This window comes from Desmodus rotundus, chromosome 3 (assembly GCF_022682495.2).
Source record: "Desmodus rotundus isolate HL8 chromosome 3, HLdesRot8A.1, whole genome shotgun sequence".
In the NCBI taxonomy this organism is placed as follows: Eukaryota; Metazoa; Chordata; class Mammalia; order Chiroptera; family Phyllostomidae; genus Desmodus; species Desmodus rotundus.
The window spans coordinates 96,222,224-96,240,887 of record NC_071389.1 but is presented as its reverse complement, the minus strand read 5'-3'; the positions used below and the strand labels follow the sequence as shown (position 1 = coordinate 96,240,887).

At 40.2% G+C, this 18,664-nt stretch overlaps 1 protein-coding gene across 2 annotated transcripts in view; it reads left to right on the top strand.

Annotated features, from left to right (window-relative positions):
• SOWAHC (sosondowah ankyrin repeat domain family member C) overlaps positions 1-17,998 on the top strand; it is a 74,534-nt gene extending 56,536 nt beyond the window's left edge. The window contains exons 2-3 of one of the 2 annotated variants that reach the window (XM_053920525.2): positions 13,964-14,096; positions 17,809-17,979. In XM_053920525.2, the coding sequence (XP_053776500.1) occupies positions 13,964-14,096; positions 17,809-17,964 (289 nt within the window). In that variant the 3' untranslated portion in view covers positions 17,965-17,979. Of the gene's footprint in view, positions 1-13,963; positions 14,097-17,808 lie in introns of both variants that reach the window. The other variant, XM_053920527.2, reaches the window with a different exon arrangement.
• Positions 17,999-18,664: the final 666 nt, after the last annotated feature.

The window sequence follows — 18,664 nt, the reverse complement described above, 5'->3', positions numbered from 1 at the left end:
AGCTGCACAACTCAGCATTGACACCCCCTGAGTCTGCCCAAACTTCTACTCTCTGACCCCAGCAATGGACTCTTCTGCAGGGCGAGAGCTTCACAGGGTAGGATGATAAGGAGACCAGAAGGTAGGGCTATTGCTTTCCCTGAAGCTGATGCTGTAAGGAGGGCAGTGCTCCACCCTAGAGAGATGGTGTCTGCAATGTGGGAGAAGAACTCAACCCAGGGATCCTGGTGGCTGACCCTTCAGCTCTCTTCCTAGAGCCACAAACCTGACTCCTCACATGACCCTAGTCTGCTCTGCCCTCCATCTGCCCAGAGCCCAGGGTGAGTTGCCGTGAAAGAGATCCTGTGCATTGGCCTTTGAATAGGGTGCCTATACCTCCAGAAGACCTTTGTCTATCCCTGGGGGACAGAATCTCTGCTGATTTTCACAGCCAGATGTTATAAGAGTGCATCTTCCTAGCTCTGGAGGTCTGGGCTGAGGATCCAGGCATGAGGTTGAGACCCCACACTCCTCAGGGCAAACCTTTGCAGCTGAGATAAACCTCTGGAATCTCAGCCACCTGTAGGAGCAGGGCCAGCCCACTTTGTGTCTCTGCCCTTCCTACCAGTCTTGATGTGGCTTCTTCTGTAAAATCCTTGGTTACAAGATTTCTGTTCAGTTTGTCTTGTGTTGGTTATTCAGGTTGATTGTTCTCTGTTTTAGTTGTAATTCCATTTTTTTTTTCCCCTGGGTGAAGCTGACTACAGCTGCCATGTACTCCACTGCCATCTTGGATCCTTTTTTGTTGTTGTTATTTAGATTACACATATTAGTAGGATCATATGGTCTTTCTCTGTCTAACTTATTTTACTTAGCATAATGTCCTTAAAGCCCATCAATGTTGTTGCAAATGGCAAGGTTTCATTCTTTCCAATGGCTGAATAGTATTTAATTTTGCATATACTTTTTTCATGTTTTTATTAAAATGTAGTTGGCACAAGTTTTGGTGTAATTTATCAATGTGATCACTACACTAAATCTAGTAACCTTCTGTTACTGTGCCAATTTTCACACTATTATTGACTATATTTCCCTTTATCTTTTTCACCCATTCCCCACCCCATCCTTTCTTGGAACCATTAATTTGTTCTTTTTTTTTCTATGAGTCTTTTATTTTTTTATTTAGACAGAGGGGAAGGGAGGGAGAGAAACGTCAATGTGTGGTTGCCTCTGGCAAGACCCCTCTTGGGACCTGACCTGGCCCGCAACCCAGGCATGTGACCTGACAGGGAATCAAACTGGCGACTCTTCAGTTTGTAGGCCAGCACTCAATCCACTAAGCCACACCTGCCTGTGCAGCTGTTGGGCAGGGGCCATTTCCCTCATTTTCCTGTTTTTGTTTTGTTTTGTTCAGTTTTGATTTTTAAAATTTCATGTATAAGTGACATCATGTGTATTTGTCTCTCTGTGTCTGACTTATTTTACTTACCAAAATACCCTCTATGTCCATCTATGTTGTCACAAATGGTAAGATTTTATTCTTCTTATTGCTGAGTAAATTCTATTATGCATGTGTGTATGTGTGTATTTGTATCACATCTTCTTTACCCATTCATCTATTGATGGACACCACATTTGCTTACATATTTTGGCTATTGTAAATACTGCAATGAACAAAGCGATGCATCCCCTTTTTCTTGAATTAGTGTTTTGAATTTCTTTGACAAATACCCAGAAGTAGAATTGCTGGTTAATCTTGTAGTTCTTTTTTTTAATTTTTTTGAGGAAACTCCATACTGTTTTCCATAGTAGCTGCACCAATTTACATCATGACCAACAGTGCATAAGCATTCCCTTTTTTCCACATCCTCACCAACACATTATATTTCCTGTCTTTTTGATTATAACCATTCTAACAGGTATGTGGTGATATTTCAGTGTGGTTTTGATATGCAGTATCCTGATTAGTGATGCTGGATATTTTTTCATGCACCTGTTGGCCGTCTGTATTTCTATGTCTACTCAGATTCTCTGCTCATTTTCAAATCATATTGTTTGTTTTTCTGCTATTGAATTACATGAGTTATTTATATATTTTACATATTAATTCCTTATAAGATATATATTTGCACATTTTTCTTTATTTAATACATTGCCTTTTCATTTTGTTGATGACCTTTGCTATGCAGAAGTTTCTTAACTTGATATAGCCCCATTAATTTACTTTTGCCTTTGTTGCCTTTGCTTTTGGAGTCAGATTCTAAAAATCATAGCCACAACTGATATCAGGGAGCTTACTTCCTATGATTTCTTCTAGAAGATTTTGGTTTCAGGTTTTATATTCAAGTTTTAATCTATTTTGAGTTAATTTTTGTGTATGATGTGAAATAGTAATCTAGTTTCATTCTTCTGCATGTTGTTCAGTTTTTCAACTGTCATTTATTAAACAGGCTGTCCTTTCACCATTCTATATTTTTGACTCTTTTGTTGTAAATTAATTGACCTTATATGTATGAGTTTATTCATGGACTCTCTATTCTGTTTCATCGATCAATGTGTCTGTTTTTATGCCAATACTGTGTTGTTTTGATTACTATAGCTTTGTAATATAGTTTAAAAGCAGGAAGTGTGTTGGCTACAGCATTGTGCTCCTAAAGATTGCTTTGTTGAAAGAGCTGGGAAGATGATGGAGATATAGGTGGGAGTGGAGTCCACTTTCCCCTGCAATGGGTGAAACACCTAGCTGATCTACTGAGGAACAAAGCAAACAGCCAACAGTACCCCAGCGTTTATGAAGATAGGAGACCAAAAAGTATAGAGGACACTGAAAAAAACAGACAGTTAAGGTGATTGCTTCAGGACAATAATATCCCTGGGACCAGCATGGGGACCAGGGCAACTGTAACCCCAGGGCTGGCACGTACCAGGCCTGCTGCAGGACTCCTGGGAGAGAGCTGAGTTAATGGCTCCCTCCCCTGCCAAAAAAGATTTGAGCAGCACCAAGAGAGACCTGGTTGCTTGAGTTGCAAGGAGGCCAATAAGGACGAAGTGGTAAACCCACAGAAACCATGTGCACCAGCTGGGGAGAGTGAGAGTTGGGTTGTGTTGGGCCCTGACCCGGACAGTCCCCCAGTCTAGCTGGAGAGGTGGTCATTGTGAGAGGACGGGCCCTTCCTTGTATGGAGCAGCAGGATTGAGCAGGAGGAATTTCTCAGAAAGAAAAAGTGAAAATAAAGAGACACTTGGGGACAGTTTGGGGAATTCTCCTGCAGCAGCAGCTCCAGTCTCCTCTCCAACCCGCCTCCTGGTGCTCCCACTGTGGGGAGGAGGTCACCGAGCCCACATCCGAGGCACCAAGGAGTGGGAACAAGAAGGAAGGCCCCATGCACACACCCATAGCTCTCAGGATGTTGCGCGCCTGAAGCTGCAGGACTGGGGGCTCTTGGGCTGCAGGATGGCGAGGAGCTGGTTGGAAATGGAGAAGAGCTAAACTAAGCCCCCTGTGTGGGCTGAAGCCAAAAAGAACAGCAAAACTGGCTTGGCCAGTTTGAAGCCAGCAGGCTGGTTTTTATTTTTTGTTCTTTTTTTTTTTTTTTTTAACTAATTCTTTATTAATATTATTTTTTTCATTTAACACCTTCTTCCTCTCTTTCCTTCTTTCTTGATCTACTCCTTCTTTCTCTCCCTTTATATCTCTTCTTCCTTCCTTCTTTTTTTTTTTAATTCCCACAATAAAACCTGAAACTCTGAAAACACCAGAGTTGGACCCAAAGAGGGGACATTCCAACAGCTGAGACAGTGAAACAAATTTCACTTTGCTATGCCAGAGAACTTCCAAGTTATTGTATATTTGTATTATTATTCTTTTCATTGTTCTTACATCACTCTTTTTATTAGTATTCTTTTATTTCTCTTCTTTCTGTTCAGTCCTCTTCGCTTGACTGGTTAATTTGCATTGTTTGACTGTTTCCCCTTGTTCTCTCTTTCATAGTGTGTTGTTAATTAACTGTCTTTCACTTCACTTGGGTTCCATTAGCACACTACTCTAGGAACTTTACTCCCTATTCTAGTTATCCAGATCACATAGATTCTGTCATATGATTGTTGCTCCATTACTATTGTAAATAATAGCTGTTCCATACATTTGTAAATACTACACAGAACCCCTCCCAGATCTCAGCCCACTTCACTGTTTCCTGAATTTTATTACTGGTGTGGTTAACTCTATTCTCTCACACATTACACCTATCTTCTACCCTTACTCTCACTTTACCACATAATCTGACCTCCCACAAGCTCACAGCTTTCTAGATCCAACTCAGAAGTCTTCCCCCCCACAACAAGAGTCTTATCTTCTTTCCACCCTTTCTAAAAAGTGGCTAGGTGGGTGAATTATCATGGTTAACAGTATACATATCCAAAGGATCTCCCGTCTCTTCTCTAAGGGCTGGTAATTTAAAAATCATAGAACACACTCCTGCTGTCTTAAACCATTTAGCTTTACCCCTCCAACCTATCACAGAAAAGAGTAGGTAGAAACTGTGAACACTAGGATACCTCCTGGAAGAGGGAACCCATCAACAAAGGAACCACCAACAGCTAAGAACAGAAGAAAGTGAAGGAGGGAGTGGAAGCCACACTAACTCAACCCAGGACCTATCTGGAAATACAACTAAATAGTGGAGAAATTACTCAGAACAAACAACTGAACAAGAGCAAGACCAAAAGTCTCAAAACCTTGGAAACACAGAAGAACCAGCTTCAACACAACCTGCCCACACCTGCACAACAGAAAACAAGATGTGGGGATGGACTGACCCTCACATAACCAGCTGGTGGGAAGGACACACCAAAGAGAGACCCAACAACAACCAAAAACTAAAGACATACACAGAGCCAGCATAAATCACAGCCCAAGATCAGCAAGCTGGGGAGATCACGGAGACTATACCACTGAATCGCACAGGTATTCTACCACAGAAGTTTACACCGTCAATGCAGGGGGCCAGACAGAGAAACTTAAGAAGCAGAGGCTAACAGGAAGAGTCTCACCAACAATGGGAAGACAAAGAAACAATCTCCAAATGAAAGGAAAGGAGGAAGTCTCAGAAAGAATGCTAAATGAAAAAGAGGCAAGTCAACTATCAGATATTGAGTTCAAAGCATTGGTTATAAGGAAGCTTAATGAGCTCACAGAGAATTGTCAGAAACTACAGGGAAAATACAATGAACTCACTGCAAACTATATCAACATGAAAAAGGATATAGAAACTATCAACAAGGGCCAAGAGGAAATGAAGAATACAATTTCTGAACTGAAGAACACAGTAGAAGGAATCAAAAGCAGGCTTGATGAAGCAGAGGATCGGATCAGTGAACTGGAGGACGAGGTAGCAAAAAACACCCAGAATGAGCAAGAAAAGGAAAATAGGCTCTGAAAGAATGAAGACGGGTTAAGGGAAATGCAGGACAACATGAAACATAATAATATCCGTATAATAGGGATACCAGAAGGAGAAGAAGAAGAGCAAGGGACAGAAAGCCTGCTTGAAAAAGTAATGATGGAAAACTTCCCAAATCTGAGGAGAGAAAAAGTCACACAAATCCAGGAAACACAGAGAGTCCCAAGCAAGAGGAACCCAATGAGGCCCGCTGCAAGACACAGCATAATTAAAACGGCAAAATTCGAAGGAAAAGAGAGAATCTTAAAGGCAGCAAGGGAGAAACAGGAAGTAACATACAAGGAAGCCCCAATAAGGTTAGCAGCTGACTTCTCAATGGAAACGTTCCAAGCCAGAAGAGAATGGCAAAAAATATTCCAAGTAATGGGAACCAGAGGCCTGCAACCAAGGCTACTTCACCCAGCAAGGCTCTCAAACAAGATAGAAGGCCAAATAAGGAGGTTCCCAGACAAAAGAAGTCTAAAAGAATACTCTTCCACCAAACCAGCTCTCCAAGAGATGCCAAATGGACTGTTTAAGGAAAAGAAGGAAAAGAGAGAGAGAGAGAGAGGAACACAGGTACGAAAAAATGGCAGTGAATAAGTACCTATCAATAATAACCTTTAATGTAAATGGACTAAATGCTCCAATCAAAAGACATAGAATAGAATAGCTGAATGGATAAGAAAGTATGACCCATACACATGCTGCCTACAAGAGACCCACCCCAGGACAAAAGACCTACACAGACTGAAAGTGAAGGGCTGGAAAAAAATTTTCCAAGCAAATAGACAGGAAAAAAAGCAGGGGTAGCAATACTCATGTCAGACAAAATAGACTTTAAAAACGGGCCATAAAGACAGACCCAGAAGGTCACTTCATAATACTCAAAGGAATAATGCACCAAGAAGACATAAACATTGTAAATATATATGCACCCAACATAGGAGCACCCAAATACATAAAGAAAATCTTGGAGGATTTCAAGAAAGATATTGACAGCAACATAATTATAGTAGGGGATTTTAACAGCACACTGTCAAGGATGGACAAGTCTTCCAAACAAAATATCAACAAAGATATTGTGGCATTGAACAATGCCCTAGATGAAATGGACTTACCTGATAGATATAGATCCTTTCATCCCAAAGAAGCAAAATACACATTCTTTTCAAATGCACATGGAACATTTTCAAAGGTAGACCACATGATAAGACACCAAACAGGCCTCAACAAGTTCAAGAAAATTGAAATCATATCAAGAATTTTCTCTGACCACAAGGGACTGAAACTAGAAACAAACCCCAAGGAACTCCCCCCCCCGCCAAAAAAAAAAAAACACTGAAAAACATGCAGAGTGAGTAGCATGCTATTAAACAATGAATGGGTCAAGAATGAGATTAGAGAAGAAATCAAAAAGTTTCTGGAAAGAAATGAAAATGAACTCACAGCAATCCAAAACCTATGGGACACAGCAAAGGCCGTCCTGAGAGGGAAGTTCATAGCAATACAGGCCTACCTAAAAAGAATAGAAACATTTTCAAATAAACAACCTACCCCTACACCTACAAGAACTCGAGGAACAACAACAAAGGCAACCCAGAGCAAGTACAAGGAAGGAAATAACCAAGATCAGAGCAGAATTAAATGACATAGAGACTAAAAGCACAATTGTAAGGATCAATGAAGCCAGGAGCTGTTTCTTTGAAAAGGTAAACAAAATCGACAAGCCTTTAAGCAGGCTCATCAAGAAAAAAAGGGAGAGGATCCAAATAAACACAATCAGAAATGAAAGAAGAGAGACTACAACTGATACCACAGAAATACAAAGGATTGTAAGAAATTAGTATGAAGAACTGTATGCCAAGAAATTTGAAAACCTAGATGAAATGGACCAATTTCTAGAAAAGTGAATGAAGAAGCAGAAAGCCTGAACAGACCAATAACACCTGATGAAACTGAAACAGTAATCAAAAAGCCTCCAACACACAAAAGCCCTGGACCAGACAGTTTCACAGGAGAATTCCACAGAGCATTTAAGGGAGAGTTAACCCCCATCCTCCACAGAGTATTTCAAAAAATTCAAGAAGATGGAAGACTCCCAGACTCTTTTTATGAAGCCAACATCATCCTAATCCCAAAACCAGATAAAGACATAACAAACAAAGAAAACTTCAGTCCAATATCGCTGATGAACATAGGTGCTAAAATTCTCAACAAAATATTGGCAAACCGCATCCAGAAGTGCTTTAAACAGACCATGTACCATGATTAATTGGGATTCATCCCAGGGATGCAAAGATGGTACAATACTCGCAAATCAATAAACATAATACACCACATAAACAAAAGCAAAGACAAAAACCACATGATCATATCAACATATGTGGAAAAAACATTTGATAAGGTATAGCACCCATTTCTGATAAAAACACTCAGCAAAGTGGGGATACAGGGAACATTCCTCAACATAATAAAGGCCATATATGAGAGACGTACAGCGAACATCATACTCAATGAACAAAAACTTAGAGCTTTCCCACTAAAATCAGGAACAAGAGAAGGATTCCCTCTCTTACCACTCCTATTCAACATACTATTGGAAGTCCTAGCCACAGAAATCAGACAAGAAAAAGAAAGAAAAAGCATCCAAATTGGAAAGGAGGAAACAAAACTGCCATTGTTTGCAGATGAGATGATAGTGTACATGGAAAATCCTATAGACACTACTAAAAAACTACTTGACCTAATAAATGAATTTGGAAAAACACGGGATACAAAGTCAATACTCAGAAATCAAAGGCATTCTTGTATGCCAACAATGAAACATCAGAAACAGAAATCAAGAAAAAATCCCATTTGATATAGCAACAAGAAAAATAAAGTACCTAGGAATAAACCTAGCCAAGGAGGTAAAAGACCTGTACTCAGAAAACAATACAACACTGAAGAAAGAAATTCAGGAAGACACAAACAAATGGAAGCATGTACCATGCTCATGGATTGGAAGAATTAACATTATCAAAATGGCCATACTACCCAGAGCGATTTATAGACTCAATGCAATCCCTATTAAAGTACCCATGACATATTTCACAGATATAGAACAAACATTTCAGAATTTTATATGGAACCATAAACGACCCTGAATAGCTGCAGCAATTTTGAGGAAAAAGAACAAAGCAGGAGGGATCACAATACCTGATATCAAACTGTATTACAAGGCCACTGTAATCAAAACAGCCTGGTACTGGCATAAAAATAGGCACATAGACCAATGGAACAGAACAGAGAGTCCAGAAATAAACCCAAGTCTTTATGGCCAATTAATATTTGACAAAGGAGGCAGGAGCATAAAATGGAGCAAAAATAGTCTCTTCAACAAATGGTGTTGGGAGATCTAGACAGCTACGTGCAAAAAAATGAAACTTGATCACCAACTTACGCGATACACAAAAACAAATTCAAGATGGATAAAAGACTTAAATATAAGTCGTAACACCATAAAAGTCCTTGAGGAAAACATTGGCAGGAAGATTTCAGACATTCCATGCAGCAACATCCTCACAGATATGTCCCCTAAAGCAAGGGACATAAAGGAAAGAATAAACAAATGGGACCTCATCAAAATAAAAAGCTTTTGCATGGCTAAAGAAAACAGCACCAAATTACAAAGAGAACCAACAGTATGGGAAAGCATATTTGCCAACGATACCTCAGACAAGGGTCTGATCTGCATAATATATAAAAACTCACATGACTGCACTCCAGGAAGACAAACAACCCAATTTAAAAATGGGCTAAGGACTTGAACAGACACTTCTCCAAGGAAGGCATACAGAGGGCCCAGAGACATATGAAAAGATGCTCAGCATCACTAGCCATCACAGATATGCAAATGAAAAACCACAATGGTCAGAGTGGCCAACATAAACTAATCAACAACCAAATGTTGGACAGGATGCAGAGAAAAGGGAACCCTAGTGCACTGTTGGTGGGAATGCAGACTGGTGCATCCACTGTGGAAAACAGCATGGAATTTCCTCAGAAAACTAAAAATGGAACTGCCCTTTGACCCAGCAATTCCGCTGCTGGGATTATACCCTAAGAACCCTGAAACATCAATCCAAAAGAACCTATGCACCCCAACGTTCATGGCAGCACAATTTACAATAGCCAAGTACTGGAAGCAACCTAAGTGCCCATCAGCAAATGAGTGGATCAAAAACTAGGGTACATTTACACAATGTAATTCTACACAGCAGAGAGAAAGAACGACCTTATACCCTTTGCTACAGCATGTATTTAACTGAAAACCATTATGGTAAGTGAAATAAGCCATGTGGTGAGGGACAAATACCCTATGATCTCACCTTTAACTGGAACATAATCAACAAAAGAAAAAAACAAACAAAATATAACCAGAGACATTGAAGTTAAGAACAGTCTATCTATAGCCAAAGGGGAGGGGGGAAGGGAGAGTGGGAAGAAGGGTTTTCAGCAACTATTATAAAGGACACATAGACAAAACCAAGGAGGAGGTTGGAAGCAGGGGAGGGAGGTGGGTTTGGCTGGGGTGGGGTTGAGGGGTGGGGAGAAAATGCAGACAACTGTAATTGAACAACAATAAAATAATTTTAAAAAATAAATACATGAAGTTTTGATATTAAAAGAAAGATTGCTTTGTCTTTAGGGTCTTTTGTAGTTCCATACATATTTTAAAATTATTTATTCTATTTTTGTGAAAAATGCTATTGGAGTTTTGATAGATATTGCTTTGATTCTGTAAATTGCTATGGGTAGTATGGACATTTTAACAACATTCATTCTTCTAATCCATTAGTAGTAAATATCTGTTTATTTATATCTTCTTCAATTCATTTCATTAATGTCTTATAGTTTTCAGTGTACTGGTATTTTAGCTTCTTGGTTAAATTTATTCATAGGTATTTTATTCTTTTTAATGCAATTATAAATGAGATTGTTTTCTTAATTTCTCTTTCTGATAGCTTATTATCAGTGTATTGAAATGCAATAGATTTTTATATTAATTTTGTATTCTACAACTTTATTGAATTCATTTATTTGTTCTAACGTTTTTTTTTCATAGAGTCATGTCATTTACAAAGCGACAGTTTTCCTTCCTCCTTTCCAATCTGAATGCTTTTTGTTTATTTATTTTATTTATTTTTTTCTGCTAATTGCTTTAGCTGGGACTTCCAATACTATGTTGAATAAAATTGGTGAGAGTAGTCATTCTTGTCTTGTTCCTGATCTTAGAAGAAAAACCTTTAGCTTTTCACTGTTGAGTATGAGGTCATCATGGGCTTGTCATACATATTCTTTATTATGATAAGCATATTTTCTCTCTACCCACTTTGTTGAGAGTTTTGAATCATAAATCAATGTTGAATTTTGTCAAATACATTTTTCTACATCTATTGTATAATAACATAATTTTAAATCTTCAATTTTGTTAATGCAGTGTATCACATTTATTGATTTTTAAATGTTAAACCATTCTTGTATCCCTGGAATAAGTACCACTTTGTCATAATGTATGGTTGTTTTAATGTATTATTAAATCTACTTTGCTCTAATTTTGTTGAGGATTTTTACATATATTTTCATTAGAAATATTGGCCTGTAATTTTTTTCTTGGTGTGTTCTTGTCTGGTTTTGCTATTAGAAATATACTGGCCTCATAAAATGAGTAAGTGTTCCTTCCTCTTAAATATTTTGGAAGAGTTTGAGAAGATTGGTATTAATTATTTTTTAAATGTTTGGTAGAATTCACCAGTGAGGCTACCTGGCTCTGCATTTTTGTTTGTTAGGAGATTTTTAATACTAATTCAATCTCCTTAGTAGTGATTGGCCTATTCAGATATTTAAAAAAAATTCTATTTATTTACTATTAAAGAAAGGGAAAAGGAAGGATAAAAAGAGGGAGAAAAACATCAATGTGTGAGAGATCAATTGCCTCTCACACACCCCCAACTGGGGACCTGGCCCACAACCCAGGCATGTGCTCTCACTGGGAATTGATCTAGTGACCTTTTGGTTCGAAGGCTGGTGCTCAATCCACTGAGCCACACCAGCCAGGGACAGATTTTTTATTTCTTAACAATTCAGTCTTATAAAATTGTATGTTTCTAGGAACCTATTCATTTCTTTTTGGTTGTCCAATTTGTTGTTGTGTAATTGTTCATAGTAGTTCTTGTGATCCTTTGTATTCCTGTAGTATCAATTGTAATGTCTCTTTCATTTCTAATTTTACTTATTTGAACCCTTTCTCTTTTTCTCTTGCTAAAGCTTTGTCAATTTTGTTCACATCTTAAAAGAACCATCTCTTAGTTTTATTGATCTTTTCCATTGTGTTTTTAGTCTATATTTTATTTATTTCTCCTCTGTTTTTGTATTTTCTTTCTTCTATCAACTTTGGTGCTTTATTTGTTCTTCTTTCTAGTGTCATGAGGAGTAGAGTTAAGTGGTTTATTTGGGATAGTTTTTTTTCTCTTGAGGTAGGCATTTATTGCTATGAACTCTCCTAGAACTGCTTTTGTTTTTGCATACCATAGATTTTGGTATGTTGTATTTTCAATTTTATTTCTTTCAATGTATTTTTAAAGTATATTTTATTGATTATGCTGTTATAGTTGTCCATATTTTCTCCCCTTTATCCTCCTCTGCCCTGCACCCCCCTTCCAGCATTCCCCTCCCCACCTTAGTTCATGTCCATGGGTCGTACATATAAGTTCTTTCGCTTCTCCAGTTTCTATACTATTCATAACCTCCCCCTGTCTATTTTGTACCTATCATTTATGCTTCTAATTCCCTATGCCTTTTCCCCTATTATCTCCTTTCCCTGTCTCTGCTGATATCCCTCCATGTGATCTAATTTCTGTGATTCTGTTCCTGTTCTAATTGTTTGCATAGTTTGTTTTTGGTTTTGTTTTTTTAGGTTCAATGATTGAGAATTGTGAGTTCGTTGTCATTTTACTGTTAATAGTTTTAATTACTTTTCCCTAGTTGGCTTATTCCTGCTGGCCCCCTCCCCTAGGATAACAATACAGTGCTAACTCTAAGGAGCTTTTGTTTACTTCTCTGACTGTGTGGCCCTAAATGACAAGCCAGCAGAATTCTAAATGTCAGTAGAAAGCCAGGAGCAGGTCACTCTTCCATCTGCTGGGAAAATCCTTCCACTAACTTATTTCTAATGTGCACCCTCAGGGACCCATTAGAGGCCCCTGCTTGTCTAATGTTTTTGAGCCTTGATTGCCAACAGAGTGCAAGGCTAATATGACAATGTAAAAGGCAGATTGGAGGAAAGAGGTGGGGTGGGACTCACATTGCAAATCCTCACCAATTTAGTTAGCAATTTCGGTTAGTTCTTCTAGAGCAACAAGTAGTCTGTGAGTTGGCAGAATGGGCACCCAGCCATTTCTGACCTGAAATTCACACTTCCAACCTGAAATTTTATTTCAGTGTAAACTCAATTGTCTTATTTAAATAACTCCAGGTTCTCCCAAATTTATATCTGATAGTTGAGGTTGGCATGCTAAGGTTCTGAGGGATGGAGTGCCAAGAGATAGGAGAGCAAGTGGCTCTGTGCCTGGAGTCTGATGTCAGACTATTTGGGTTGGTGTACCTGATGTATCACTTAACTGTGGGGACCAACATTGAGCAAATGAACTTCCCTCTGCGTCAGTTCTATAACCTCATCAGTCCAAGAAGGATGCTAATAGTGTGTAGCTTACAAAGCTGTTTAGAAGTTTGACTTTGTTAACACAAGCAAGACCTCTAGAGTTGTGTGTGCACATGGTAAGCCCAATGGGAGTGTTAGTACACCTAATTGATCATGGCTCTCACACCCACCCTGATTCCCAGAGGCATACTATTTCCATGTTAAGCATACTACTTCCGGTATGGACTAAACTTATTTCCTCTTAGCACTAAGTCCCTTCAGGACTGCAAAATTAGGGCCCCCATCAGCCAGACACTGAAACAGCCTGTGGAAGAAGATCCAGTTTCTCTCTAGAGCTTCCTTCTAAGAGTGAGGGAATCTTTCCCAAAGAGCCTGGCCCACCCCATGCTCCCTATATGTCTCAGCCATAACTGGGTCAGTGGGTCCTGGTGAGGGAAGGGGTCTATATAGGGGCTAACATGTCTTTAACAGTCATTGTTTGTGAATTGTGAAAGAAGTACAGAGAGTGATAGCTTCTGATCTCAACTACTGAGTAAACCAGGCATGGACATCCTCAGGTGTAAATTGAAGGGCCCAATGTTCTGCCATCTCAGGAAGCCCATTCGGGTTCAGTCCATTTTTCTGCCCACTGTTCTTCCTCCAAAGGCCATGAAAGATCACCACACAGAGGAAAAAGCACTTCTCCAGGGTGCTGAGGAAGTCTGGACATTCTGGACCTGCATGTCTGGAATTGCCTCAAAACCAGAGAAGAGGAACCAGAAGTATTTTTGATATCCTTCCTCACCCCCATCCCTTGTGGGTTCCAGAAAAGATAATTGGCTGATTTCTGGTCCCATAGGTTTGGAGAATACCATCATTCATCCAGAATGATGAAAACTGCTTCCTCTACTCATGGATCCAGCAGGAAATGTTCCATCTCTGAGGCAGCAGCTTCCTCAAGTGTAGGCTTTTACTTCACCAAAGCACAGCAGGTAGGGAGGCAGTGGGCCCTAGTGGGTGCATGGTTGGGGGAACGTGGGGCCCTGACCTTCCCTCATACTCCCTTGCTTCTCCTCTGCACCCCTTTGTCTGGCCCAGAAGGATACCCTGTGCACTCAGAATATCTGAGGGCCTCTCTCTGCATCAGGTGTGGATGCCTTCCCATGCACACAGCCTCTTTTTCCCAGCTATGCTCAAGAATCCACCACTTGGAAGGTGACCTATGCCCAGTATAGAAATATTGATCAGTCTTAGCCCATCACTGGGACTCATTGTCTTGCCAGACATTGTTTAGGCAAGGGCCGGCCACTGATCCTAGCCAGTGAGATGTTTGAGGAAGTCTGCTGGAGGGCTCTGGGAAAGGGCCCTTCACTCTTGAAGGAAGGAGATGACCTCAGGCTGACCAGGGTATTCCCAAAGCTGGGAATAGGGCCACCTGCCAAAGGCCTTTTTGAGAAGAAAACAGGAGGGAATGGGTATCTTCTGCAGGTGGTCTTTTTGTGCTTGAAAGGTTGGGGAAGAAGAGGAGATGCTCTGACTCAAAATAGGCCACGTGTGTGTGGAGAGATCTCCAAGATGATGGCATAAGTAAACAGCTGGCCTCCTTGCACAACCACATCAAAATTACAATGAAACTATAGAAAACCATCACTCAGAATGGGCAGAAATCGAGTTGCATGGAAGTCTTGCAACCATGGAATTAAAAAAGACACCACATCAAGACTGGTAGAAGGGGCAGAGATACAGAACAGGCTGGTACCACATCCATGTGTGGCAGATAAAAATTGAGAGGGATATATCAGGAGCAAGAGGTCCTAGCTCCATACTAGGCCCCCCATGCCAAGGTTCCAGTGATGGGAAGATAAGTCCCCATGGCTTCTGGCTGTAAAAAACAGTGGAGTTTGAGTTGGTGGAAGAAATGTCTTGATTCCCAGGCAGTTCCTCCTAAAGGGCCTATATAAGGACTTATTCAGATATACTCCTGCTAAACTTCAGTATCAGGGCAGCAGCTTGAAAGACAGTACTGGCATATGCGGAGGAACTAAAGTGTCTGGCATCAGGGCAAGAACTGGAGGACAGCTTTCTCCAAGACAGAACTGCTGGCAGAGGCCATTGCTTCTCTTCTGAGCTCTCCCCACACAGAGCCACAGAGTGCAGCGGGCACCATATATGAGAGTCTATCAACCTTGGTCACACTATTTGCCCCACCCTGGTGACTCCCTGAGACTTCACCCCACCCAAATTATGGGTCCATCCAAGCAGTTAGTTAACAGTGGCTTTTCCATACAAATGACTTATCTTGGCTCATGCTTCTTATCTTCCTAAATCCTCTCAAACAAGCAGAAGTTGACCTAGCTAGCCCCTGTATCTTGCTTGCTAAGTGGCCCTAGACCTAGCACTAGCAGCAGCTGTCCTTGTTTCACAGGCTGGCCTTGCTAGGGCATCTTCAAACAGCCAGCTGCAGATTGCTTTATAGTTTATGCCAAGTGGCCCCAGACAGAATACAAGCAGACACCAGAGCCCTGAAGAAGGAAGCCCTGCTCTATAAAGGGGTCCCCTGCACAGCTGATCCTCCATGGAAGTTAGAGGATGGTGGTCAGTGGTCACAGCCAGTCCTCACAGCAACTGGCCTGGGCAAATCCCTACCATTGACCTGACAAAAGCAATCAAGTTTAAACTACAAGAGGAGGGTGTACTCAGCCAACACAGAGGGTACACCTTGAGTACTTAGTTTGGGTGATAGGGGAGGTTGTGTCACTGGACCCTACAGGACACCTACTACATTATGCCATGCTACCAAGATAGGGAGTCATAGCAGCTCTACCTAATACATTGAAACAAACACAAGGAGACAGCCAAAATGAGAAGACAAAGAAACATGACCACAATGAAAGAACAGAACAAAACTTCAGAAAAAGAACTAAACGAAATGAAGATAAACTATCTATTGGATGCAGAGTTCAAAACGCTGGTTATAAGGATACTCAAGGAACTTAGCAAGTACCTCAACAGTATAAAAAAAGATCAAGTCAGAAAGGAAGGATACACTAATTGAAATAAAGAACAATTTATAGGGAATCAACAGTTGAGTGGATAAAGCCAAGAATCAAATCAATGATTTGGAACATAAGGAAGCAAAAATAATCAACGAGAACAACAGAAAGTAAACAGAATCCAAAATGTGAAAATAGTATAAGGAGCCTCTGGGAGAACTTCAAGCACACCAACATTCACATCATAGGGTGCCAGAAGGAGAAGAGAAAAAGCAAGAAAATGGGAATCTATTTGAAAAAATAATGAAAGAAAACTTCCCTAATTTGTTGAAAGAAATAGACATATAAGTCCAGGAAGCACAGAGTGTCCCAGACAAGATGGACACAGAGTCTCACACCAAGATACATCATAATTAAAAAGCCAAAGGTTAAAGATAAAGAGAGATTCTTCAAGACAGCAAAAGAAAAGCAGATAGTTTCCTAGAAGGGAGTTTCCATAAGACCGTCAGCTGATTTCTCAAGAGAAACTTCACAGGCTAGAAAGAATTGGTAAGAAATATTCAAAGTGATGAAAAGCAGGGACCTACAACCAAGATTACTCTATCCAACAAAACTATCATATAGAATCGAAGGACAGATAAAGAGCTTTCCAGACAAGAAAAAGCTAAAGGTGTTGATCATCACCAAACCAGTATTTTATGAAATGTTAAAGGGACTATTTAACAAAAAGAAGACCAAAACTATGAACAATGAAATTGCAATTAATACCTATCTAAAAACAATTGAATCTAAAGACAAACTAAGCAAACAAGGAGAATATAAACAGAATCACAGATACAGAGAACAGTTTGATGGCTGCCAGATGGGAGAGGGGTATTGGGGAATAGGCGAAAAGGTAATTACTGAATAGTCATGGGCATACAAAGTACACTATAGGAAATAGAGAAGCCAAATAACATAGGCATGGCCCATGGACATGAACAAAGGTATGGGGATTGCCTGAGGGAGTGGGTGGTGCTGTGATGGGGGCAGGAAAGGGAGAAAATTTGGGACAACTGTAATAGCATAATAAAATATAATTTAAAAAAATAGGTGATTAGGACAGTGAAAAAATAGGTGACTATGACAGTGAAAAAATAGGTGTTTTCACTGTCCTAGTCACTACCCCAAGTGTGTGTGAGGCTCTCAGGGACCACAGCTGCCCTCTGCTCTTCCTTCAAATCCTTGACTTGCCCCAGAGAGTCAGTGCTAGAACCCAGATTCAAATCTTGACAGTCTGTGTGCTTACAACTATTTTAACTTTTCTATTGTTTTAGTAAAAACCTCTACACCAGAGAGCAGTGCTTCTGAAACTTAAACATGAATGTAAATTACCTGGGAATCTTGTTGAAGTTTGTATTTAGACTCAGTAGGTCTGGAGGGGAATTGGAGACTGTGTCCCTAACCAGTTCCCAGGCAGTGCTGGTTTACAAACCAAGTGTAGTTATCAGGCCAGGTAACCTTGGTCCTACAATCCATCTGTATTCTACTTAGAGCTAACAACTTTCACTGCTTTATCTTAGTGCTGACTACATAAGACATTAAAAAAAAGAATGAAGTCTACACTCCGCCAGTCTCGGTCCCACCACGGCCACGCGAGTCCTCTCCGCCCCGGTGCCCGTCTCCGCCCCTCCTACCGGTCTGAATGAATGTTTATTTTTCATTTCCTTAGTGTCGGACTTCCCCACCATTCGATTTTCTGTCAGCTCTGGCTGTGCGAGGAGGTGCAGTGTGTCTACCTACGCTGCCATCTTGGTGGAAGTCCAGGAAGCTCAAAGAGTCCCAAAGAAGCTGGACCCAAGGAAGAACACACCAAGGCACATCATAATTACATTACCCAAAATTAAACGCAAGGACCTACATCCAAGATTACTGTATCCAGCAAAGCTATCATTTAGAATGGAAGGGAAGATAAAGTGCTTCTCAGATAAGGTCAAGTTAAAGAAGTTCATCATCACCAAGCCCTTATTATATGAAATGTTAAAGGGAGTTACCTAAGAAAAAGAAGATAAAAATAGGAACAGTAAAAATGACAGCCAACTCACAGTTATTAACAACCACACCTAAAACAAAAACAAGAGCAAACTAGGCAAACAACTAGAACAGGAACAGAACCATAGAGATGGAGATCACATGGAGGGTTGTCAATAGGGGAGTGGGAGGGGGAGAGGGGGGAAAGGTACAGAGAATAAGTAGCATAGATGATAGGTGGAAAACAGACATGGGGAGGGTAAGAATAGTGTAGGAAATGTAGAAGCCAAAGAACTTATAAGTATGACCCAAGGACATGAACTATAGGGGGGGAATGTGGGAGGGAGGGGGTGGGCAGGATGGAGTGGAGTGAGGGGGGCGGGAAATGGGACAACTGTAATAGCATAATCAATAAATATATTTTAAAAAATTTAAAAAAAGAATGAAAGAAAGAGAAAAGAAAACAAAGAGCAAGCTTCTTCTAAGCTGGGAGCAGCAAAAGTTAGAAAGTGCTTAGAAAGCAAGGGTAATTTAAATGTTTTCATGCCTAATGTCCT